The sequence below is a fragment of the Haematobia irritans genome, chromosome 2, assembly GCF_050003625.1.
Source record: "Haematobia irritans isolate KBUSLIRL chromosome 2, ASM5000362v1, whole genome shotgun sequence".
Lineage (NCBI taxonomy): Eukaryota > Metazoa > Arthropoda > Insecta > Diptera > Muscidae > Haematobia > Haematobia irritans.
The window spans coordinates 217,128,585-217,150,429 of NC_134398.1; the positions used below are offsets into that span (position 1 = coordinate 217,128,585).

The window sequence follows — 21,845 nt, forward strand, 5'->3', positions numbered from 1 at the left end:
ACGATTATCAAAATTCGTTATAAAAGTTCATAATAAAAACAACAACTTTTGTCATAAAAAAAATGTTTGTGTAAACAGAAAATCGTGCGAAAATTGACAAACAAAATAAGCGTGCGTATCTTCCCCTTCAGCGTTTCTTATTAATTGAATACAAAACCCACATAAAACAAATAAAGTGGCCATCGATATAAAAAAAAAACATACAAAAACAAACAGAAAAAATTAATTTACAATTTTTTTTTTTTTTTGAAATTCAAAACAGAACCAAAGCCAAATATAACCTTATTTGGCCAAAACTACGTTTGAATGAACGCGAGACTTAAATCCAAAGAGAACGTTGTGAAAATTACCCATAAACTTCAATTCTTTACAACGACCAGATTTTTCAAAAAACGAAAAATGTCAACATCAACAATGCCATACAATCAGAGAACTACACTGCCTCCACCTCCACCACCACCGGTACCAATGCGCGATTCCAATACAGCCGGTATGCCCACAAGCCACACGACCAAAATCCATCAACACCACCAGCTACACCACAATAATAATTCCTCATCGAATCAGCAGCTTAGTGGCGGCACTGACTCAAGGACACCACAACATCCATTATCAGCAGCGCCTACACCGTGTCAACGTCTAAGGTAAAACGATTTCATTTTTTTTTTTTTTGTACAAATTTCAAATTTATGTCACCTAAACAAAGAGATAAGCCGTTTATTTGTAATTCTTGGATTTTTTCATTATTATTCGTAAATTTTTTTTATAATTATCCATATAATTGAGGATTATGAAGTGTTAATTTATGTGAATATTTTTAGATAAAACTGTATACAACGCCCTGGTTAGAGAATTAATAAGCAAACACATATGATATACAAGTGAACTATTTTTTATATAGAATAAAAAATTAATTGGTGAACTTTTTTCATATAGGAAAAGCTTATTCAACGACTTTTTCGTATACAAATTTTTTCTACACGAAAAAGATTACATTTCTTTATCGCAGTGCTGCCAGAAATTTCCTACATGTAAGTTATTTCCAATATTTAGCGTCTTGTAGGGACGTAGGGCCACAATGTAGGGACTTTTAATTTAATTAAATTTATTTATTTTCATATGTAACTACGCCTTACAAAGGCCTTATTCAGTTACTTAAAACAACATTTTAAATACTACTCAAAACAATTCTCTTATTTCTAACATTAATATACTAACAATAATACAACAACAGGATCCAACTCTATTTTCACTCAACACAATTTTTAATAATTTTTACATTTTGGTGGCTCTAGAGGGAAAAAGGCTTGATTTTTAACAATGTCTGGTAACCAGGGTTACTACTCGTGCCAAATTTGAATTTGAAAGGATATCTTACCACAAATCTACCGAACAAATATTTCTATAGTAAATTTTGTCAAAATTTTATTTCTATTGAAAATTTTGTCAAAATTTTATTTCTATAGAAAATTTTGCCAACATTTTCTATATAAAATTTTGTCAAAATTTTATTTCTAAAAAATTTTTCAAAATTTTATTGCTATAGGAAATTTTGTCAAAATTTTATTTCTATAGGAAATTTTGTCAAAATTTTATTTTTATTTTGTCAAAATTTTTTTGCTATAGACATTATTGTCAAAATTTTATTTCTATAGAAAATTTTGTCAAAATTTTATTCATAAATAAAATTTTATTTCTATAGAAAATTTTGTCAAAATTTTAATTCTATAGAAAATTTTGTCAAAATTTTATTTCTATAGAAAATGTTGTCAAAATTTCATTTCTATAGAAAATTTTGTCAACATTTTATTTCTATAGAAAATTCTGCAAATTTAATTTCTATACAAAATCTTGTCATAATTTTATTTCAATAGAAAATTTTGCAAAATTTTATTTCTATAAAAAATTTTGTCAAAATTTTATTTATATAGAAAATTTTATCAAAATTTTATTTCTATAGAAAATTTTGTCAAAATTTTATTTATATAGAAAATGTTGTCAAAATTTTATCTCTATAGAAAATTGTGTCACAATTTTATTTCCATAGAAATTTTTTTTCAAAATTTTATTTCTATAGACAATTTTGCCAAAATTTTATTTCTATAGGAAATTTTGTCAATTTTATTTTTATTTTGTCAAAATTTTTTTGCTATAGATATTATTGTCAACATTTTATTTCTATAGACAATTTTGTCAAAATTTTATTTCTTTTGATGTTGTCAAAATTTTAAATGTTGTCAAAATTTTATTTCTATAGAAAATTTTGTCAAAATGTTATTTCTATAGAAAATTTTATCAAAATTTTATTTCTATAGAAAATTGTTTTCAAAATTTTATTTCTATAGACAATTTTGGCAAAATTTTATTTCTATAGGAAATTTTGTCAAAATTTTATTTTTATTTTGTCAAAATTTTTTTGCTATAAATATTATTGTCAAAATTTTATTTCTATAAAAAATTTTGTCAAAATTTTATTTCTATAGAAAATTCTGTCAAAATTTTATTTCTATAGAAACTTTTGTCCAAATGTTATTCCTATAGAAAATTTTGTCAAAATTTTATTCCTATAGAAAATTTTATTTCTATAGGAAATTTTGTAAAATTTCATTTCTATACAAAATCTTGTCATAATTGTTTTCAATAGTAAATTTCCTCAAAATTTTATTTCTATAGGAAATTTTGTCAAAATTTTATTTCTATAGAAAATTTTGTCAAAATGTTATTTCTATAGAAAATTTTGTAAAAATGTTATTTCTATAGAATATTTTATCAAAATTTTATTTCTATAGAAAATTTTTTTCAAAATTTTATTTCTATAGACAATTTTGCCAAAATTTTATTTCTATAGGAAATTTTGTCAAAATTTTATTTCTATAGAATTTTGTCAAAATTTTATTTGCATAAAGAATTTTATCAAAATTTTATTTCTATAGAAAATTTTGCCAAACTGTTATTTCAATAGAACATTTTGTCAAAATTTTATTTCTATAGAATTTTTTTTTTTTGTTTCAAAATTTTATTTCTATAGAAAATTTTATCAACATTTTATTTCTTTAGACAATTTTATCAAAATTTTATTTCTATAGAAAATATTGTGAAAATTTTATTTCGATAGAAATTATTGTGAAAATTTTATTGCTACAGAGAATTTTCTCAAAATTAAGATTTTTTCTCAAAATTTATTTCTATAGAAAAAATTTTCAAAAATGTTTTTATAGAAACTGTTTCTAAAATTTTATTTTTATATAAACTTTTTCCAAAACTTTATTTCTACACTGAAAAAACAGTGAACCCAACAGGAAAGAAAATTTTAGTTAATTCTAAAAAAATTTGATTAATTGTAGAAAATTTTAACTAAACTGTATTATAAACGCAGATGTCGCGCCGATTTCGCAAAACCAAGTAAACAATTTTCGACAAATTTAAGAAGATTTATTAGACAAAATTATTATTTTTCATTTATTAAAGAAAATTTCGTAGTTTGAAGGAAAAAATTGGAGTTCAAAATTACAAAAATGTCTTTAGTGCTATACGAAGTTCATGATGGACGCATTATTGGTAAAATTTACAAATATTAAGGAATTCTGAACTATTTTGTGGGAGACACGAATTTAGTTCATCTTTATACTTCAATTGTGTATAATTTTTTCTTCTGAAGAAAAAATTGTTAATGGCATGGAAACTTTCTTAAAACGTAATAATTCCATGAACTAAAAGAGAATTAAATCAGCTTTAGTGAAATATAGGTTTCATTTTTTTTAGTGTATAGAGATTTAATCTACCAAAACACATTCACATTCACTAATGAACTTTATTCTATAAAAAAAAGTTCACCAATGACAAATAATAGGAAAAACGTGCACCAATGAATTTTGTTCTGTGGGAAAAAGTTAAACCAATGAACTTTGTTTTATAGAAAAAATGTCACCAATGAACATTTTTCTATAGGAACATCTTCTCCGTCTCCACTAATAAAAATTTTCTATAGAGAAAAAGTTCAACAATGAACTCTCTTCAATAGGAAAAAAAATTCACCATTGAATTTTCTTCCATACGAAAAAAGTTTTCTTCTATACGGAAAAAGTTCATCACACAGAAAAAAAAAATCACGAAAAATGTTCCAATTAAACAGTTACTTGATTTAACATTTTTTTTAAATAAAACAAAAATTAATAGTATAAATTAATTTTTTAATTGGATCAATTAATTGTTTAATTGACTTTCAATTATTTTGTTTTTATTGATACTATCATTTCTGTGATTGAAGACATTTCAATTTAAAATTAATTGGATCAATTAATTTTAAATTGAAGACAAAAAAGTCTAGATGAAAAGACTTCACTGATGGACTTTCTTCTATACAAAAAAAAATCACAAGTTGTGTTTCTTTTATACAAAAAAAAAATCTGATTCACTCACGAAATTAATTGATCCAATAATTTTTCTATTTTAAATGTCTTCAATCACGAAAATGATAGTAACAATTACAGTTTTTATTGGAATTAAAAAAATATTTCATTAGAAAATTTCAGTTGACTTGTTAATTGATTCTATTAAAAATTTAATTGATATCGATTGCAAAACTCATTATGTTTTGTGTTTTTATTTTGATTAAAAATTAATTATATCACTTAATTTAATTAATAAATTTTAAAAAATCAATTATTTTTTCTCAACTGACTTCGTTTTCCAAGTTTGATTAAAAAGTTAATTGCGTCAATGAATTTTTTTAATTACAAATTTCAAATATTTCCACAAATTCGCAATTTTTCTAGAATGGATTTAGCATTTTTTTCGACAAAATTTAAATAATTTGTACCATTTTATTAATCCTTACTCTGTTTTTAAAATATTTGAAACAAGAAAAGTTAAACTTACCCTTTAAAAATATGACAAAAAACGAGGTTTTAAAAAAAAAAATTGAATTAAAAGAACTTCCTGAGTATTGAGAATAAAGAACATCTTTGGAGGACATTTTTTGGAAGTGCTTTTAAAGTTGTGCTGTTACAAGTACTTCCAATTTTTTTTGCTGGGTATTTCAGCTGCAATTAACTTTTTAATTGAAAATATTTTGATGACATATTTCCTGTGTTTGTTATTTCTCTTAAGCTAAGTGACTCAAACATGCCTTTACTTACCTTTTCAGTGAAATTTTCAGACGTTCAATAGCTGGTAGTTCCATCCAATCAGATTCCAGAGAAAATACCTATGAAGAAGTAAGTAAGAAATTATTACAATTTACTACAAAAACAAATAAAAACATAAACTTAATTTTTCAAAAAGAAAATATAGAACAATAACCATAAAATATGGAATTATAAGACATCCCCTTAAAAAATCTATGATGCAATGGGTTAACACCCCACTTTCATCAAATTTTGATACAAATGGAACATCTCACATACCAGCAGTAAAATCTCAAAATTTAATTCTAATCATTTCACCCTAAATGTACTTAAGTGAACTACATTTCTTTCTGCACTCCCTATGGAACATTACAAGGGTCTTTAAGTGGTCATAAAACCTTATCGGTGGTCATGAAAAAAAAAAAAACAAAATTCAAAATATTTTGATATGAACATTACGAAATTTTTTATTTGGAATATATTTCTTTATTTTTCTTCAAATCCAAAATAATTGCTATAAAGTATTATTTTTCTATAGCCTGTCATTCAAATAAACCAAGAAAACTTGACCTAAAAATGTCCGATCATCAAATAGGCCATAAAAACTCCCGTTTTGTGAAAGTTTGAGTATGGCGAGCGGTGGGGGGGGGGGCGTAACAAGAATATGGACTGAGGGAGATTTATACCCCCACTATTTAATAGGCAAATGTCATTCTAATGTAATCACCAGACCATTAAGTGCCTAATGGTTGCATCTGCCTGGTGGTCTAGATATACGCATTGCATCAAGTGAAGCGAAGCAAAGTGGAAGGGCTGAATTTTCTTATTTTTAATTTTATTTTGTTCTAGTTTTTTAAGGGCCATAGTTCATGAATATCGATCTCTAAAAAAACCAAATATAATAACCAAATTTAAAAATAAACCTGGAAATTTTTATTTTGTAGTCTACTCCAAAAAACAGCTGTAATCTTTTTAGAGATTTTCTTTGTCAATTTTTCGTTTACACCTTTCGAGTCCTTTCTATTACGACTTCCTTACCGTTTACAACTTGCGGGGTTTTTTTCCGATAACATTTTGCCATTCACGCAAAGTAAGGTTGATGGCTTGAAAGGAATGTCGTCTGATTCCGGTGCATAGAAATGCAGGTTGTGCAATGTGCTAAGCATCTGTTGCGTTTGCGCACAAACCATCACAAGACAATGGGCCATTGTTGCAAAAAAACAAAAACGTCTTTGTCTTCATGTCTTTCAATGACGAACAGCAACAAATGATCAAATCCTACTATGACAAGTTACCCCGCGCACATTAAATATTGAACTGTGGGAGCTCAAGGTGTTACTGTGTTACCATTCAAAAAATACAAAAAAAATGCAGAAAACAAAGACCAAAGATCCTTTTGTAAAATGGCTATGGTGTTGCACACATCAGGACATTGTCAATTTTCCTAAAACTCATTTCCTTCTTTATTTTTTCCAAGATTCCTAGGGACTCTATTAATTCGTATAATTATATTAAATAGCCAACTTGGATTTGTTCATGCAACATTCCATTGGCCATAGATGAAAATTCACAGAAGACCAACCCAAATCAGGTTCTCTTTGGATTATTTTTTGTTTTTTTAGTTTTGCCTTTTCCAAATGTCTTTCCAACTAAATCAAATGAATTTAAAAGGTATCCCACAGATTGGGGCGTTAGGCAAAGGGGGGCATATATACTGCAAAAAAAATGGTCATCAATGTTAAAATGGGGATAAATTTGGGCATTTTACCACGGGTCAACGTAGTAGGAGAGTTAACACATTTGTTCACTCTCTCTCTCTCTCTCTCTTGTTCTTCCTTCTCTATTTCCTCCCTTGCTGTTACATTCTTCTGTAAGAAGAGCTATCTATAGTTTCTTCTATGGACTTGTATCCGCTCTACTTCGTCTCTGTAGGGTCGGCGCCAAAATCTCACATTCATAGAGGAGTATGACTTTTACTAATCTTCATGAGTATCCTTCTTCTGGTTGGTTTTCTATGTTTGCCAATGGCCTGCTCAGTCATGTCCTTATCTGCTTGGAGTCCATTCGATTTGAGTCCGCCCTTAGTTCCAAAGCATTTGATTGACTGCCTTATTGGGATTGCCATGTCGTCTATGTGCATCTCTCTTTTTTAGAGGCAGATGCCATCTTGTTAGTAGTACCAGTTCGATTTTTGGCATGGCTAATTGTAACCCAAACATTTCTTACCAGTCTTTCGCACGTATCATAGTTTGGCGAAGTTTTGCTCTCTTCAGTATTTCTAGCTTTTATCACAGCGGCTGTGTCATCAGCGTAGCCAATAAGGCATGGGTATCTTCAGTATTTCGTCGTTTAGAATGCATTCAAAATCAGGACCGAGAATTGTGGCTTGTGCGGCACCTTAAGTTACTTATTAGATCCTGTAGAGTGTCATATATTAAAACTCGGTCTTTAAAATACAGGTGAAGTATTCCGGTATGTCAAATATCGTCTCTAGGATGCATATTAGGTTTGCACACCTAGCGTCGCCAGTAGGATGATATATTTTGAAGCTAGGTTGCCCTGGGGAGCCACCGTGGTGCAATGGTTAGCATGCCCGCCTTGCATACACAAGGTCGTGGGTTCGATTCCCGTTTCGACCGAGCACCAAAAAGTTTTTCAGAGGTGGATTATCCCACCTTAGTAATGCTGATGACATTTCTGAGGGTTTCAAAGCTTCTCTAAGTGGTTTCACTGCAATGTGGCACGCCGTTCGGAATCGGCTATAAAAAGGAGGTCCCTTGTAATTGAGCTTAACATGGAAACGGGCAGCACTCAGAGATATGAGAGAAGTTCATCAATGTGGTATCACAATGGACTGAATAGTCTAAGTGAGCCAGATACATAAGGCTGCCACCTAACCTAATCTTGGTTGCCCTGTTGCAGAGCTTGTATGACTTCTGATACTTCCTTAAGGACTCCTAGTATCGATTTTTCAGGTTTGAAACCGCATTTCAGAGCCCCAACATTCCTGATAGCCTCGTCAAGTCTTGATTTAATTGAATAGCTTTCCAGCAGTGAATAGCTTTCCAGCAGTGTCCAGCATGCACAATGGTATGTACGACGATAGCAACACGCAGAAAAGGAATATCATCACCCCAAACATGTTTTAAAAGTAAAATATTATTTTTGGAGATGTTCACCCCTTTCAAAAAAATTTAGTTCAAGTTTCTTCATTTTCCCCATAAAATTTTTTAATTTTTTTTCTGTGTAAATGTAAAGAGCATTGCTTAGGAAAATATTTTAGTTAGATCATTAAACCTTTGGCAAAAAAGGCACTTGCACAAGATTTTTTTTGCGAAACACCACCACTAGCTCTTCCAATCACATAGGCAAGTAAGCAACCAGAGCAACCACAAAAGTAAAACTTGTCGTTACCATATTTTGTCAAATCATTGGACGTGAGCGTATTGGCTTACTCCTCTACTTATTCAACTCACACTCATCCAATGGGACAGATGCTATCAGAAGCTGTTCTTTGGCGCTTTTGTTTTGCTTCACTTCAAACCGCAAATATAGACAAATGCCCGGACAGACGGACAGACAAAGTGAACTCCAGTTGAGTGTCTCGCTTTTCAGTGAAATTGAAACTTGGCGTTAAACATGAAACTTTACGACCATCAAACTCTTTACAAGCACTTTATCATCTATGAGTGGAGTAGCTTAGATGATATCTTCTTCCTTGGGCTTTCTTTTCTAGCAATTGATACATCTAAGGAAGTGTGGACACTTGAGTGTGGATAGATCATTGGTTTTTTTCTTTTTTCTATAAAAGAAATGTGAAGAAAAATCTTTATAAAACTAACTGGCTATAAATTCTATCCAATCAATTGTGACAATTGTGGAATGATTGATTTTGTAGTTAAAAATCACAGGAATGATACATTTGTGTGCTCTGATCATAATATGTTTACGACAACATTAAAAAAATAATATTAATTAGGGTAGTTGTTTTTTAGCAAATTATGAGTAGTGACGATAACTGCAATTTTTCCAAATGTTTGTTGTGACCATAACATGTTTACCTTAATCATATTTTATTTTTACCACAAACAATTTAAAGTTTTCAATTAAGTAGAGTAATATCCGCTTAATTGCCCCGCTTAAAATCTTCGAAATCGGGAGTGACATTTATTCATGCTCGCTTAGGGAGGTACATTGAAATATGTTGAGTTTTCTTTTCTGAGGAACAAAGTTTAAGACATACAGAATCTTCTTTAGGCCAAAAAATAATATCAACATTTATGGGTGCCTATTTTTTTTTTTTTTGAGAAATTTCACATTTCGGGTTGGAAATTTTCTCAAAATTGTCTTTCTATTGAAAAAATTTGTCACAATTGCCTTTCTATAGAATATTTTGACAACATATTAATTCTGTAGAAAATTTTTATTTCTATAGAACATTTTGTCAAAATTTTATTTCTATAGAAATTTTTGTCCAAAATTTGATTTCTATAGAAAATTTTGTCAAAATTGTATTTCTATAGAAAATTTTGTTAAAATTTTATTTCTATAGAAAATTTTGTCAACATTTTATTTCTATAGAAAATTTTGTCAAAATTGTATTTCTATAGAAAATTTTGTCAGAATTGTATTTCTATAAAAAATTTTGTCCAAAATTTTAATTCTATAGAAAATTTTGTCCAAAATTTTAATTCTTTAGAAAATTTTGTCAGAATTGTATTTCTATAAAAAATTTTGTCAAAATATTAATTCTGTAGAAAATTTTGTCAAAATTTTATTTCTATAGAAAATTTTGTCAAAATTTTATTTCTATCGAAAATTTTGTCAAAATTTTATTTCTATAGAAAATTTTGTCAAAATTTTATTTCTATAGAAAATTTTATTTCTATAGAAAATTTTGTCCAAAATTTGATTTCTAAAGAAAATTTTGTCAAAAATTGCTTTTTATATAGAAAATTTTTTCACAGTTTGATTTCTATAGAAATTTTTGTGAAAAAAATTTATTGCTATAAAAATTTGGTGAAATTCTATTTATAAAATTTTATTTCTACAGTAAATTTTCTAACAATTTTCTCAAAATGTACTTTCTACAGAAAATTTGGTCAAAGTTTTATTTCTACAGAAACTTTTGTCAAAATTTTATTGTTATAGAAAATGTCTTCAAAACTTTGGTCAAATTTGGTCAAAATGAACTTTCTATAGAAAGTGTTGTATAAATTTACTTTCAATATTTTTTTTTTCAAAATTTAATAACTATAAGCAAATTTTGTCAAAATCAATTTCTATAGAAAATTTTGTCAAAACTTGATTTCCATAGAAAATCTTGTTAACATTTTATTTCTATAGAAAAATTTGTCAAAATTTTATTTCTATAGAAAATTTTGTCAAAATTTTATTTCTTTTGAAAATTTTGTTAACATTTTATTTCTATACAAAATTTAGTCAAAATTTTATTTCTATAGAAAATTTTGTCAAAATTTTATTTCTATAGAAAATTTTGTCAAAATTTGATTTCTATAGAAAATTTTGTCCAAAATTTTATTTTTATAAAAAATTTTGTCCAAAATTTTATTTCTATAGAATATTTTGTTCACATTTTATTTTTATAGAAAATTTTGTCAAAATTTGATTTCTATAGAAAAATTTTCCAAAATTTTATTTCTATAGAAAATTTTTTCCAAAATTTTGTTTCTATAGAAAATTTTGTTCAAATTTATTTTATAGAAAATTTTGTCAAAATTTTATTTCTATAGAAAATTTTGTCAAAATTTTATTTCTATAGAAAAGTTTGTCCAAATGTTTATTTCTAAAGAAAACTGTGTCCAAAATTTCATTTCTATAAAAAATTTTGTCAAAATTTGATTTCTATAGAAAATTTTGTTAAAATTTTATTTCTATAGAAAATTTTATTAAAATTTCATTTCTATAGAAAATTTTGTCAAAATTGTATTTCTATAGAAAATTTTGTCAAAATTTTATTTCTATAGAAAATTTTGTCGCAATTTCATTTCTAAAGAAAATTTTGTCAAAATTGTATTTCTATAGAAAATTTTGTCAAAATTTGATTTCTATAGAAAATTTTCTTAAAATTTTATTTCTATAGAAAATTTTGTCAAAATTTTATTTCTATAGAAAATTTTGTCACAATTTCATTTCTACAGAATGTTTTGTCAAAATTTTATTTCTATAGAAAATTTTGACAAAATTTGATTTCTATAGAAAATTTTGTCAAAAGTGGATTTCTATAGAAAAAATTGTCCAAAATTTTATTTCTAAAGAAAATTTTGTCAAAAGTTTATTTCTGTAGAAAATTTTGTCAAAATTTTATTTCTATAGAAAATTTTGTTAAAATTTTATTTCTATAGAAAATTTTGTCAAAATTTTATTTGTATGGAAAATTTTGTTCACAATTTTAATTCAAATTTTATTTTTATAGAAAATTTTGTCACAATTCCATTTCTATAGAAAATTTTGTCACAATTCCATTTCTATAGAAAATTTTGTCAAAATTTTATTTCTATAGAAAATTTTGTCAAAATTTTATTTCTATAGAAAATTTTGTTAAAAATTTATTTCTATAGAAAATTTTTTCCAAATTTTATTTCTATAGAAAATTTTTTCAAAATTTTATTTCTATAAAAAATTTTTTCAAAATTTTATTTCTATAGAAAATTTTGTCAAAATTTGATTTCTATAGAAAATTTTGTCAAAATTTGATTTCTATAGAAAATTTTCTCAAAATTTGATTTCTGTAGAAAATTTTGCCAAAATTTGATTTCTATAGAAAATTTTGTCAAAATTTGATTTCTATAAAAAATTTTGTCAAAATTTGATTTCTATAGAAAATTTTGTTAAAATTTTATTTCTATAGAAAATTTTGACAAAATTTGATTTCTATAGAAAATTTTGTCAAAAGTGGATTTCTATAGAAAAAATTGTCCAAAATTTTATTTCTAAAGAAAATTTTGTCAAAAGTTTATTTCTGTAGAAAATTTTGTCAAAATTTTATTTCTATAGAAAATTTTGTTAAAATTTTATTTCTATAGAAAATTTTGTCAAAATTTTATTTGTATGGAAAATTTTGTTCATAATTTTAATTCAAATTTTATTTCTATAGAAAATTTTGTCCCAATTGCATTTCTATAGAAAATTTTGCCACAATTCCATTTCTATAGAAAATTTTGTCAAAATTTTATTTCTATAGAAAATTTTGTCAAAATTTTATTTCTATAGAAAATTTTGTTATAAATTTATTTCTATAGAAAATTTTTTCCAAATTTTATTTCTATAGAAAATTTTTTCAAAATTTTATTTCTATAAAAAATTTTTTCAAAATTTTATTTCTATAGAAAATTTTGTCAAAATTTGATTTCTATAGAAAATTTTGTCAAAATTTGATTTCTATAGAAAATTTTCTCAAAATTTGATTTCTATAGAAAATTTTGTCAAAATTTGATTTCTATAGAAAATTTTGTCAAAATTTGATTTCTATAAAAAATTTTGTCAATATTTGATTTCTATAGAAAATTTTGTCCAAAATTTTATTTCTAAAGAAAATTTTGTGCAAAATTTTATTTCTATAGAAAATTTTGTCCCAAATTTTATTTATATAGAAAATTTTGTCAAAATTTTATTTACAAAGAAAATTTTGTCAAAATTTGATTTCTATAGAAAATTTTGTCAAAATTTGATTTCTATAGAAAATTTTATCAAAATTGTATTTCTATGTCAAAATTTTGTCAAAATTGTATTTCTATAGAAAATTTTGTCAAAATTTTATTTCTATAGAAAATTTTGTCAAAATTTTATTTCTATAGAAAATTTTGTCAAAATTTTATTTCTATAGAAAATTTTGTCAAAATTTTATTTCTATAGAAAATTTTGTCGCAATTTCATTTCTAAAGAAAATTTTGTCAAAATTGTATTTCTATAGAAAATTTTGTCAAAATTTGATTTCTATAGAAAATTTTCTTAAAATTTTATTTCTATAGAAAATTTTGTCAAAATTTTATTTCTATAGAAAATTTTGTCACAATTTCATTTCTACAGAATGTTTTGTCAAAATTTTATTTCTATAGAAAATTTTGTCAAAATTTGATTTCTATAGAAAATTTTGTCAAAAGTGGATTTCTATATAGAAAAAATTGTCCAAAATTTTATTTCTAAAGAAAATTTTGTCAAAAGTTTATTTCTGTAGAAAATTTTGTCAAAATTTTATTTCTATAGAAAAGTTTGTTAAAATTTTATTTCTATAGAAAATTTTGTCAAAATTTTATTTGTATGGAAAATTTTGTTCACAATTTTAATTCAAATTTTATTTCTATAGAAAATTTTGTCACAATTCCATTTCTATAGAAAATTTTGTCACAATTCCATTTCTATAGAAAATTTTGTCAAAATTTTATTTCTATAGAAAATTTTGTCGCAATTTCATTTCTAAAGAAAATTTTGTCAAAATTGTATTTCTATAGAAAATTTTGTCAAAATTTGATTTCTATAGAAAATTTTTTTAAAATTTTATTTCTATAAAAAAAATTTTCAAAATTTTATTTCTATAGAAAATTTTGTCAAAATTTGATTTCTATAGAAAATTTTGTCAAAATTTGATTTCTATAGAAAATTTTCTCAAAATTTGATTTCTGTAGAAAATTTTGCCAAAATTTGATTTCTATAGAAAATTTTGTCAAAATTTGATTTCTATAAAAAATTTTGTCAAAATTTGATTTCTATAGAAAATTTTGTCCAAAATTTTATTTCTAAAGAAAATTTTGTGCAAAATTTTATTTCTATAGAAAATTTTGTCCCAAATTTTATTTATATAGAAAATTTTGTCAAAATTTTATTTATAAAGAAAATTTTGTCAAAATTTGATTTCTATAGAAAATTTTGTCAAAATTTGATTTCTATAGAAAATTTTATCAAAATTGTATTTCTATGGAAAATTTTGTCGCAATTTCATTTCTAAAGAAAATTTTGTCAAAATTGTATTTCTATAGAAAATTTTGTCAAAATTTGATTTCTATAAAAAATTTTGTCAAAATTTTATTTCTATAGAAAATTTTGTTAAAATTTTATTTCTATAGAAAATTTTGTTAAAATTTTATTTCTATAGAAAATTTTGACAAAATTGTAATTCTATAGAAGATTTTGTCCAAAATTTTAATTCTATAGAAAATTTTGTCAAAGTTTGATTTCTATAGAAAATTTTGTCAAAATTTGATTTCTATAAAAAATTTTGTCAAAATTTGATTTTATAGAAAATTTTTACGCAATTTGATTTCTATAGAAAAATTTGCCAAAATTTGATTTCTATAGAAAATGTTGTGAAAAAAATTTTATTGCTGTAAAAAATTTGTGAAAAAATTTTATTGCTATAAAAAAGTTGGTCAAAATTCTATTTATAAAATTTTATTTCTGCAATAAATTTTCTAACAATTTTCATAAAATGAACTTTCTACAAAAAATTTGGTCAAAATTTTATTTAAATTTGGTAAAAATCTTACTTCTATCGAAACATTTGTCAAAATTTTAATGCTATAGAAAATTTGGTCAAAATTCCGTTTCCAAAGATTTTTTTTTTCAAAAATTAACTATGTTGCTACATTTTTGTCAAAAATTTATTTCTATAAAAATTTGCTCAAAATGTTAGAAAATTTTTTTAAAATTTTATTTCTATAGACAATTTTATCAAGATTTTGTTTTCAAAGAAAATTTTGTCAAAATTTTTTTCTATAGAAAATTTTTGTCAAAATTTCAGTTCTACAAAAAATTTTATCAACACATATAGGTACTTTCATTGAAATTTAAATTCTATAGACTATGCTGTCAAAATTAGGTTTTTGTGTCCACTGTCCGATTTTTAAAAATATTCAAGCCTCGGATATTGTGTTGGACCAAGTCACATAAAAAGACGGGACTTAAAAATTGTATTTTAATTTAATTTGTTTTAATTTAATTGTTTTATTTTAAATGATTTTTTAATTTACAATTAAATAATTCCCTCCAAATATACCCGCGAAATTATTCAGATTCCTAGGACATTTATTTTCTATTCACTCTCTAAGCAATGGAAACCTGATACACTGGGCATGTGCAACAAAGCAAAACGAAACCTATTTGCGTTATCATAAATTGTTCTTTCTTCAAATTCATTTGCCACCAACCCTAAACATGGAGTAGATAATGATGCTAGAAATGTTGATTATTATGCGTGCGTTCTCCTGTTTGTGTGTGGCAAAGATCACCATTGGAAGAAAATAGGCTGACAATACGAAAATAGAATACAGCTGCTACTTCTTAAAGACAATGCTCAAGGAAAGAAAATGAATTTCAGTAAAAAAAAAGGACCAAAGCAAAGATGAACAACATACACACACACGCATAATCACAAAATGGTTTAGTTTATAGATACACACCTTCATAGGTGATGCTACGCAACCAAATTCCTTGCTGCTAGCTAGGACAATGATCGCATTAATAAATTCCATAGACAAAAGAAAATTTGAGCTCACTCACACATTAACGTTTGAATTCCTTTTCATTTGTTTTTCTATCACTTCTGGGCGAATGACCTGCTTTGGCTCTACCCAAAGGAGATATAGAATCTAAACAAGGAGCTCAATCAATTATTCAGGCCATAGACGAACATCTGCTCCTTTTGTTTTTATTTGGTACAGATACCGGACCAATCGTGATGCACGCAAGCAAAATCTTTCAATCGGAGTCGATCAAAAGATTTGTGTTCACTCTTACAAAATGGAACCTTAGGGTAATAAATTTCAATTCAAAGGACATTTTCTTATAATGCTGATACATTTACAGCATCTGTCTTTTAAGATGACTTGCGATAAGCAGGCGACATTTCAAATAGGTGGGCATCGATTAAGGGATTGATACAGTATCGTAAAATGTATCGGAAATGTCGAAAAGAATTTTATTTCTATAGGAAATTTTCTCCAAAATTTCTTCCTATAGAAAATTTGTTCAAAATGTTATTTCTATAGAAAATTTTGTTAACATTTTAATTCTTTAGAACATTTTGTCAACATTTTATTTCTATTCAAAATTTTCTCAAAATTTTATTTCTATAGAAAATTTGTTCAAAATTTGATTTCTATAGAAATTTTGTCAAAATTTTATTTCTTTAGAAAGTTTTGTCAAAATTTTATTTCTATAGAAAATTTTGTCAAAATTGTATTTCTATAGAAAATTTTGTCAAAATTGTATTTCTATAGAAAATTTTTCAAAATTTTATTTCTATAGAAAATTTTGTCAAAATTTTATTTCTATCGAAAATTCTTCACAATTTTATTTCTATAGAAAATTTTGTCAACATTTTATTGCTATAGGATAGTTTGCTAAAATTTTATTTCTAGAGAGAATTTCATGAAAATTAATGGATTTTTTAGGAAATATTGATATTTCCACACAGAAAACAATTTCCGTAGTTAAACTAACGCTAACTTTAACTTATTTTTATTGGAAAAAAATATTTGCTTGTAGTTAAATTTTATTATTTTTATCGAAATTTTCCACAGCTTAATGAAATCTTACTTTTTTTAAGTATGTATCAAAAATTTTATGAACTAAACGTGAGTATACAGTTCAATGACCTTACACATAAGTTCAATATGAACTAAAGCAAAAGAATATTTTCGTACGATTTCAAAAAATAGTAAGAATGAACTACTGTATGGTTAAAATGGTCATGATTTGGCCCCGATTATTTTCTTCTTTACTTTTAGTTAATTTCTTCTTCTATGAGAGGATGTAAATTCGTGAACTGCATTTAAAAAGTACAACATGACATTAAAATTTCCTGGTTTTAACAACGCTTTGTGGATATTTCAAAATGTGGAGTAAAATTTAGTTCAATTTTCGTGCGTAGTAGTATAGAAAATTTTGCCGAATTACCAACTTATTTCTGTAGAAATTTTTTTAAAAATTTACTTTCTTTAAACAATTTTCGGTGATATTTTATATCTATCGGAAATTTTAACAAAATTTTCTTGTAGAGATTATTTTGTCAAAGTTTTACTTCTATAGAAAAATTTGTCAAAGTTTTATTTCTATAGAAAATTTTCTCAAAATGTTATTTCTATAGAAAATTGTGTCAAAATGTTATTTCTATAGAAAATTTTGTCAAAATTTTATTTCTATAGAAAATTTTGTCACAATTTTATTTCTATAGAAAATTTTGTCACAATTTTATTTCTATAGAAAATTTTGACAAAATTTTATTTCTATAGAAAGTTTTGTCAAAATTCTATTTCTATAGAAAATAATATCAAAATGTTATTTCTATGGAAAATTTGGTCAAAATTTTATTTCTATAGAAAATTTGTTAAAATTTTATTTCTATAGAAAATTTTGTCAAAATTTTATTTCTATAGGAAATTTGTTCAAAATTTTATTTCTATAGAAAATTTGTTCAAAATTTTATTGCTATCGAAAATTTTGTGAAAATTTTATTGTTATAGAAAATTTTGTCAAAATTTTATTGCCATAGGAAATTTTGACAAAAGTTTATTTCTATATAAACATTTTATCGAAAGTTTATTTCTATGGAAATTTTTATCAAAATTTTATTTCTCTAGAAAATTTTGTCAAATTTTTATTTCTATAGAAAATTTCGTCAACATTTTATTTCTATAGAAAATTTTATCAAAATTCCATTTCTATAGAAAACAATTTCAAAATTTTATTTCTTTCGAAAATTATGTTAAAATTTTTGTCAAAATTTTATTTTTATAGAAAATTTTTGCAATATTTTATTTCTATCAAAAATTTTGTTAAAATTTTATTTCTATAGACAATTTTGTCATAATTTTATTTTTACGGGAAAAATTTTCCAAAACATTACTTCTATAGCAAAATGTTTGCAAAATTCTATAGAAAATTTTATTTCTTTAGAAAATTTGGTCAACATTTTATTGCTATAGAAAATTTTGTGAAAATTTTATTGCCATAGAAAATTTTATTACTATAGAAAATTTTGTCAACATTTTTTTGCTACAGAAATGTTGTCATATATTTATTGCTATAAAAAATTTTGTCAAAAGTTTATTGCTACAGAAATTTTTGTCAAGAGTTTATTGCTGTAGAATTTTTTTTTTTTTTTTTTTCAAAAATTTATTGCTATAGAAACTTTTGTCAATTTTTTCTACAGAAAATTTTGTAAAAATTTTATTTCTAATTAATTCTATTAGGAAACTTCCAAAAATGCTTTCTATAGAAAATTTTGCCGAAATGCCATAAAAAATTACCTTCTGTAGCAAATTTTACTTTTTTGTCAAAATTTACTTTTTATTAAAAATTTTATATAAATTACTTTCTATGGAAAATTTTATCCAAATTTACTTCCATTAAAAATTTGTCAAACTTATTTATCTAGAATGTTTTTTTATAAATTTACTTTCTATAAACAAATTAGGTCAACATTTTGGCAAAATTTTGGTAATATTTTGTTTCTATAGAAAATTTTGTCAAAATTTAATTTCAATAGAACATTTTGTAAAAATTTCATTTCTGGATGGAAAATTTTCTTGAAGAGAATATTTTGTCAACATTTTATTTCTATAGAAATTTTCTCAAAACTTTATTTTTATAGAAATTTTTGTCAAAATTTTATTTCTATAGAAAATTTTATTTCTATAGAACATTTTCTCAAAATTTTATTTATATATAGAAATTTTGTCAAAATTGTATATCTATAGAAAATTTTGTCAATTTTTTATTTCTATAGAAAATTTTGTAAATTTTTTATTTCTATAGAAAATTTTGTCAACATTTTCTCAAAAATTAATTTCTATACAAAATTTTCTCAAAATTTTATTTCTATAGAAAATATTGTAAAAATGTACTCTCTATGAAATTTTCTCAAAAATTAATTTCTATATAAAAATTTCTCAAAATTTTATTTCTATAAAAAATTTTGTCAACATTTTATTTCTATAGACAATTTTGTCAAAATTTTATTGCTAAAGGATATTTTGCTAAAATTTAATTTCTGGAGGCAATTTGATCAAAATCCATTAAATTTGTTAGGAAATATTGATAATATTTCTATATATAGGAATTTTTTTAGTAGGTTACTTTCCATGGGAAATTTTAAGAGAATTTTTATTTTCTATAACATTTGGTGCCAAAATTCATGTCAACCCAGATATTATTTTTACCTGAATACCGCAACAAAAATTCTTCTCACATATTTCCCAACGAATCTCTAACCATTAACCGCTATACACAAAAGATAACCGCAACATGTTTTGTCGAAAAAAAACATTCACACATGTAAAATAAACTAAAATTTTAAGTTTTTCATTCATAATTTTACGTTGTTCAAAATTCGTATTCATTCATGGTTTTGAGGAGGCACATTAAATTTTTGCCATAAAAAACAAGAACATTGCGAAAGCAAGTGCCATCAATGGGAACCAAGGTCAAACCATATGCATGACGAAAAAAACAACATCTCAAGAAAATTGCAGTAAAGGCAAACAGAAAGATGAGTAAATATAGAGGGGACAGACAATTGGATTGCCTGAGGTATTACCTGGATCATTAATATCACCTTTACACATTGTTGATGAATTTTGACAGGTTTGCTTTTTTCCACAAACAAAAAAGCAACCAAATATGGAAGAGACCAAGAAAGAGAGGGAGATCGAATTTAGACTCTCAAACCTGTTTATGATAATGCCTAGTGCCACAGTGTTGTCATACAATATGCAGTAATAAACGGTGAGAAAATAACAAACGAATGACCTGAATTATTTGTCTACAAATTATATTTGCAAAAAATTCTAATAATTGCTGCTAGTGTGCGGTTATCTGGGTATAGAGTGCATCTGCATACAGGTAATGCAACGAAATTTCCCGTTGAGAGTGAAAGTCACAATTTAGCTAAGCAATACCTTTTACATTAAGGCTATCTTGGAGTTTTATGGCAAAAAATCCCTGCTATGAAAACATAGAGATATCCTGGTTATTTAATCTATATAGGAAGACCCTTTTAGCATGCGGTGTAAATAATTGTAAATATTAGCAGCAGGCATTATCCTTAAATAATTTTGTTGCAGATAAGGAATCTATTTTCTATAAAAGTTACGATGAAATTCATTTTTTTTTTTAAAGAAATTTCTTTGGAATCAGCTTTCCGTATGGAATCTCATTGAAATATAATTTCTATGGGAAATTTCGTAAACACTTCATTTTAAGTGAAGGACTTATTTTGAAAATTAAAACAAAATATAGTTTTTATAGAAATTTCGTCGAAATTGTATTTCTATAGAACATTTCGCCGAAATTTTATTTCTATAGAAAATTTCGTTGAAATTTTATTTCTATAGAAAATTTCGTCGAAATTTTATTTCTATAGAAAATTTCGCCAAAATTTTATTTCTATAGAAAATTTCGTCTAAATTTCATTTCTATAGAAAATTTCGTCGAAATTTCATTTCTATACAAAATGTTGTCGAAATTTTATTTTTATAGAAAATGTCGTCGAAACTTTATTTCTATAGACAATTTCGTCGAAATTTTATTTCTATAGAAAATTTCGTCGAAATTTTATTTCTATAGAAAATTTCGTCAAAATTTTATTTCTATAGAAAATTTCTTAGAAATTTTATTTCTATAGAAAATTTCGTCGAGAATTTATTTCTATAGAAATTTCGTCGAAATTTCATTTCCAAAGAAAATTTCGTCGAAATTTTATTTCTATAGAAAATTTCGTCGAAATTTTATTTCTATAGAAAATTTCGTCGAAATTTTATTTCTATAGAAAATTTCGTCGAAATTTTATTTCTATAGAAAATTTCGTCGAAATTTTATTTCTATAGAAAATTTCGTCGAAATTTTATTTCTATAGAAAATTTCGTCGAAATCTTATTTCTATAGAAAATTTCGTCGAAATTTTATTTCTATAGAAAATTTCGTATAAATTTTATTTCTATAGAAAATTTCGTCGAAATTTTATTTCTATAGAAAATTTCGTAGAAATTTTATTTCTATAGAAAATTTCGTCGAAATTTTATTTCTATAGAAAATTTTGTCGAAATTTTATTTCTATAGAAAATTTTGTCAAAATTTTATTTCTATAGAAATTTTCGCCGAAATTTTATTTCTATACAAAATTTCGTCAAAATTTTATTTCTATAGAAAATTTCGTCGAAATTTTATTTCAATAGAAAATTTTGTCAAAATTTTATTTCTATAGAAAATTTCGTCGAAATTTTATTTCCATAGAAAATGTCGTCGAAATTTTACTTCAATAGAAAATTTTTTAAAAATTTGGTTTCTATAGAAAATTTCGCCGAAATTTCATTCCTATAGAAAATTTCGTCGAAATTTTATTTCTATAGAAAATTTCGTCGAAATTTGATTTCCAAAGAAAATTTCGTCGAAATTTCATTCCTATAGAAAATTTCGTCGAAATTTTATTTCTATAGAAAATTTCGTCAAAATTTTATTTCTATAGAAAATTTCATCAAAATTTTATTTGTATAGAAAATTTCGTCGAAATTTCATTTCTATAGAAAATTCCGTCGAAATTTTATTTCAATAGAAAATTTTTTAAAAATGTTGTTTCTATAGAAAATTTCGCCGAAATTTTATTTCTATAGAAAATTTCGTCAAAATTTTATTTCTATAGAAAATTTCGTCAAAATTTTGTTTCTATAGAAAATTTCGTCAAAATTTTATTTCAATAGAAAATTT

The 21,845-nt window shown here is 24.4% G+C and overlaps 1 protein-coding gene across 1 annotated transcript in view; it reads left to right on the plus strand.

Annotated features, from left to right (window-relative positions):
- Positions 1-384: 384 nt before the first annotated feature.
- Positions 385-21,845, plus strand: part of Traf4 (TNF receptor associated factor 4) — a 113,912-nt gene continuing 92,451 nt past the window's right edge. Inside the window, exons 1-2 of the mRNA XM_075297409.1 lie at positions 385-644; positions 5,147-5,216. Of these exons, the coding sequence (XP_075153524.1) occupies positions 400-644; positions 5,147-5,216 (315 nt within the window). The 5' untranslated portion in view covers positions 385-399. The remainder of the gene's footprint in view (positions 645-5,146; positions 5,217-21,845) is intronic.